Raw genomic sequence first — 4691 nt, forward strand, 5'->3', positions numbered from 1 at the left:
CCCCCCCCCCCCCCCCCCCCCCCGCCAATACTCCCACCCAGCCTAGGGACCAAGAGGCAGCTGCTGTCTTCTGCCTGGTTGGTCCATGCTGGAGACTGTCCTGGCCAGGGTGCCTCCTCCATGGGCCCCTTTGCTTCCCACTTCCCCTAGCCTCTGCCTCTCTCCTTACCCTCCACCAACTTTTGTCTCCCTACTTACCACCACCATGTCTCCCCTATCAAGGGCATTAAAGCAATGAAAGGACCCTGCTCCCCCTTTCAGGTCTTTTCAAGAGCAGGGATGAACACTATCCCCACTCACCCACCCCCATAGGCCAGGGCTGCAGACCTAGTAGTAATCCTCGCCCTCTTCACTCTCAGCCTCCTCCTGAGGAACCAGATGCAGGGACGGCAGCTGCGGGATGCCTGTGGAGTTCAGCTGGTCTGCAAACACGTGTGGGTAAAGAAGAGAGAACAGGAAGGAGGCGCTGTCAGTCCCCCTAGGCTGTAAGAAAGTCATACTTGCCTATGCCCCCATATGCACATATGTACATGGACACACATTCAAAGGCCTCAATCCACCACCAGTCCCCCTCTCCCCCCGCCTGGTCCCCAGAGCCCAGGGCTCGCCCTTACCTGGTGTGAGCACTGTCAGGCTAGCTGGGGCCTCAACCTGGCCCAGAGCATTGCGGGCCAGGCAGCGGTAGACACCTTCATCGCTGGGACGCACAGCCTGGATCTGCAGCCAGCCTGTCACCTCAAATCTCTGGGGTCCACCCCTGAACTGGAGCCAGAGAAGGGGTCAGCAGGGTCCTTCTAGGGGGACCCTGGGCTGCCCAAAGGAGGCCTCTGCTCCCTCTCTTACCTGCACTGAGATGTGGGGATCATCCCCTGGTAGCTGAATGTCCAAGCCGTCCTTCCTCCACTCGATGGATGCCATGGGGTAGGCAAACACCTCACAGCCAAAGATCACGTCCTGCCCCGTCACGTTCCAAATGTCGTATGGCTGCAACACGATCTGGGGCTCTGGGGACGGAGGTGGGAGGCCTGAGAACGGGTGGCACATCTGGCCCCACAAGCAGCCCATATATGAACTGTCATGGATGTGTTTGTGGGGGAAGACAATCAGTGCGGAAGTAAATACTCATCCATACATGTACGGGTACACGCGGGGACATATAAATGTAGGTACAGGTACACACAAGATACAAACTCAGAAATGGAGAGGTAGGTGCAGACAGGGTGCCACAGCTTGGCAGCCATACTCCATCCCTGATCGCTCCCCTGTCCTCATTCCACCCTCTAGGCCCCTCTATCCTGCTACACTTGTAACCAACACCACCCCCTACTCTCCCCCCCTCCTAACCAGGTCCAGTTGCCAAAGACCGAAAAGCAGCCCTTCCCCCCCACACACATACCCTGGGACCAGGGAAGGGGGCGGGGGAGGGGGGATTCCCACGTGGGAAAGGCAGAGAACCTGAAACCAGATCTGGGCAGCGGGCAGAAAGCCTGCAGTTGTGGGGTAAAGTGTTGGGACCCCACCGGTGTTTGTTTTCCTGGCAGCCCCGGCCAGGCCAGATCCCTCAAAGGGGCTCAGGAAGTGAAAGTGACTATTGCTGCCAAAGGAAACCTGAGGCCTGAATGGCCCTCAGCCCCCTAGATGGGAGGGAGGAGCTGGAAGAGCCCCCTCCTTCACGAATCCTGAGGCACGGAAGAAACAGAAGGGAGGTGTGGAGACTGGGCTAACAGCTTGCTTTACAGAACGAATCAGGATCCGCCCAGAGAAACCCGATTGCATCTCTCTGGAACCCAAGTCTCGCTGCCTGGGCTCCAGCGGTCTGGGCAAGGTCTGGGGGTCTCTTCGCTCTCCCCGTTTTGAGACCAATCATTGGCCCTCTGCCTGCTCCCTCAGAGGGCTGGTCCCTGCCAGCCGGGTCTGGCGCTTTCACCCGCCTCAGGGCCCACAGCTTGTTGACAGAGCTCGGACCCGCACCTTCCGGCGGGGGTCACTGCGGACCAGCAGAGAGAGCGGGCTCTTATACTGGACTCGAGGACTCCCCGGCCTCATCTTTTTCGCCCTGCTGGCCAGAGACTAATTCAGTCGGAGGCCAGGGAGCAATGCCTCGGGTGCCTCGAGTGCCCCAAGTGCCGAGGGTAGGGCCCCCGGGCCGTGCGTACCCGATTCGCAGGGCCCCGGGTGCGCCGCCGTGAGGTTGGCGTCAGGCCGAGCGCTGGCCGCCTCCTGCAGGCGGCAGATCTGCGCGTAGGTGCGACCGTCGGATCCGCAGAGCGGGCGCTGGGAGCGGCAGGCACACAGAGGCTCCGGCACCTCTCCGTGGCTCAGGTCGCCGCCCGCATCTAACCGGCACTCAAGCTGCTCGCCGCAGCGCCCGTAAAAGTGCGCGCTGGGGTCCAGGTCGCAGAGCTGGCCCTCGAGGTTGGCGCATTCCCAACAGCAGCCGCACGCGTCGCGCACCCGGCCCGCCAGGCAGCCCCGTGGCTCGGCGCACTCTTCTGGCCGGCAGGGAGGGCAGCCTTCGCCCTCCGCCAGCAGCCGCAGCCAGCCGCGCCGCAGGTAATCGGGGCCCAGGGACGGCCGCGCGCCTGTCGGGGGCGGCGTCCGCACAAGCAGCAGCAGCAGCAGCAGCAGTAGCGAGGGCAGCGCCAGGGCAGCTGCGGGTGGCTGTGGCATGGTTAGCTGGAAGCCCTGCGAACACTCTGGGCATCAGCGCGTTCGTGGCACCCTGCCAAGGAGGGAAGCCAGGTCAGGAGGTCAGAAGCAAGCTCACTTTCCCTTGTACCAAAGTTTGACCCGAGCGCTGCCCCCCTCCCCTGCTGCCTCGGAGTCAAGTAGACCCTCAACACAGAGGCATGGTGACTCTCTAGGAGTCATCCAGTTATTGATTGGACTGTGTTTCTGGGCTTGGGGAGAAATGAGAAGGGTAATAAAGCTCAAACGCCAGCACAAACACACACACACACACACACACCCCAGAGGGAGCACCACACACCATCCCACTCTGAAGCTCCGTGCCCTAGAAGTGGATGAGAATTGATGGCCCCAGAACTAAGGAGTTGTTAACAAGGGTGAGAATGGGGAAGAAGTAATGCCCTGGGGCCCAGAGCGCTCACCTAGCGTCCAGGACTAAGCCCTTCGGAGCAGCGCGTCTCGGGTCTGAAAAAGCAGGAGGTGGAAAGAAAGCAGAGGCCAACAATCGGCTGGGCCTGCCAGCCACCTCTGCTCCGGCTTGAGGATCTCTGAGAGAGCCTGCGGACTTGGACTCAGAGAGCAACTCCTCCGCCCCTCTCCCCGCCTCTCGACGTCGCANACAACCCCCTCCCTCCAGTTCTGAAGCTGCCAATTTTATGCAGCCGCACGGGACCCTCCTGGGCCACTTCCCCTAGCTGGGCCAAAGTCACAGTGAGAAGTGAGGAGCCGTAACCGGACACCGAAGCTGGGAGAAGACAAGGGACAGGGTGGGGTGGGGGTTAGGAGTAGGGGATATGGGGGTGGCTGGGAAGCTGGAAGAGTTGAGTGAAAGTCGAGGTCTTGTCCCATCGGACTTTACAGTCCCTGAGGTCTGCCAGAGCAGCTGCATAATGGAGAGGCAGTGGGAGCTTTGGTGCAAAGCCCGGCGCTCCTGGAGGGTAGGGCCAACCAACGTAGTCTCCCCGCAGCCCAGGGCTGGCCTCCCGGGGGCTATCGCAAGCTTGTCCATCCAGCTTCCCTACCAAGGCGCTGACCAGAGACTTGGCACTTATATCTGCCACCCCACAACTGGCCTCCTCCTCCCTCCCCACATCCGGCAGGTGCCTCAGCCCGCGGATGAGCCGAGGGATTATAAGAGGTCCCGGCTGGCCAGCAGCCGCAGGGAGAGGTGGGCGGGGCGCCTCCCCGCGGGCTTCTCTCCGGGTCGGGATTACAGGTTACATTTGCAAGGCCGGCAGGGCCGGAGGCATTCGGTCTCGCGGCCGCCACCAGCGCCACCGTGGCACTTTGGGCTGGGGGCGGGGAGGAGAGCATTCCTGGAGGCCCGCCCGTCCGCCTTACCGGGGGTCTGCCAGGCCCCGCCCTGGCCTGCCCCAAGCGGTACAGAAGCCGCGCTGCAGTCCAGTTTGCAGGGAGCGGAAATTGAGCTTTGCAGCCGGGGAGGTGACGGTAATTAGTCAGTCTCGTCCCAGAATGACCTGGTCCCCGGCCTAGCGGCCTGGACCTGGGCCTCCTGACCCTCCCTGAAGTTCAGGGCGGGCGACGGCCTCCAGACCGCCCAGGGGAATCAGCTCCGCATGCGTATTGGAGGCCTGGAGTCAAAACTCCCGGATGCGGTCCAGGACTCTTCCTCCGGACCTGAACTCGGCTAAGCCCTTTCACTTAGGGGTTCCCTAGCCGCATGCACATCACTCCTGGCCAGGGGAGCTCTGACGAGGTGGGCGAAAGCAGCTACACAGTCCCCCTGGTCTCCAAAACACAAGAAGCACGGGGAGCGAACTTCACGCGAGGTCTCGCAACTATCGCGAGAATCAGAACAGGAAGTCTAGATTTTCAAAGCAGGAAAGGCCCGCGGGTTTCAAACCGGAAAAAGAATGGGCGGAGCCAGTGGGATATGATAGTTGTGGGTAATCCCCTGTCCTTGGCATTGGGGCCACCTGAAGTGTTGACCTAGAGCAGAAGTGAACTGTAAGAGAACTGCAGGAAGCCCTTAAAAAAAAACG

General features: G+C 61.4%; 1 protein-coding gene across 2 annotated transcripts; it reads right to left on the reverse strand.

The window, feature by feature from the left end:
• Positions 1-251: 251 nt before the first annotated feature.
• Positions 252-4419, reverse strand: KAZALD1 (Kazal type serine peptidase inhibitor domain 1). 2 transcript variants are annotated; one of them, XM_040624626.1, is made up of 6 exons: positions 4030-4419; positions 3111-3153; positions 2157-2722; positions 844-1004; positions 615-762; positions 252-422 (listed from the first exon to the last, which is right to left on the reverse strand). In XM_040624626.1, exons 3-6 carry the CDS (start codon positions 2668-2670, stop codon positions 328-330), a joined length of 918 nt encoding a protein of 305 aa, XP_040480560.1. In that variant the 5' UTR covers positions 2671-2722; positions 3111-3153; positions 4030-4419; the 3' UTR covers positions 252-327. The 2 variants fall into 2 exon arrangements, with proteins under 2 accessions (XP_040480560.1, XP_040480559.1); XM_040624625.1 differs by lacking the exon at positions 4030-4419 and having other exon boundaries at positions 3111-3262.
• Between the last annotated feature and the right edge of the window lie 272 nt (positions 4420-4691).

This window comes from Ursus maritimus, unplaced genomic scaffold (assembly GCF_017311325.1).
Source record: "Ursus maritimus isolate PB19 unplaced genomic scaffold, ASM1731132v1 scaffold_7, whole genome shotgun sequence".
Taxonomy (NCBI): domain Eukaryota; kingdom Metazoa; phylum Chordata; class Mammalia; order Carnivora; family Ursidae; genus Ursus; species Ursus maritimus.

Coding starts and splice junctions, on each gene's coding strand:
- KAZALD1 (XM_040624626.1), bottom strand. CDS start 2,670: ATGCCACAGCCACCCGCAGCTGCCCTGGCGCTGCCCTCGCTACTGCTG. Junction 763..843: donor ATCCCCACATCTCAGTGCAG/GTAAGAGAGGGA, acceptor CTCTGGCTCCAG/TTCAGGGGTGGACCCCAGAG. Junction 423..614: donor CCTGACAGTGCTCACACCAG/GTAAGGGCGAGC, acceptor ACGTGTTTGCAG/ACCAGCTGAACTCCACAGGC.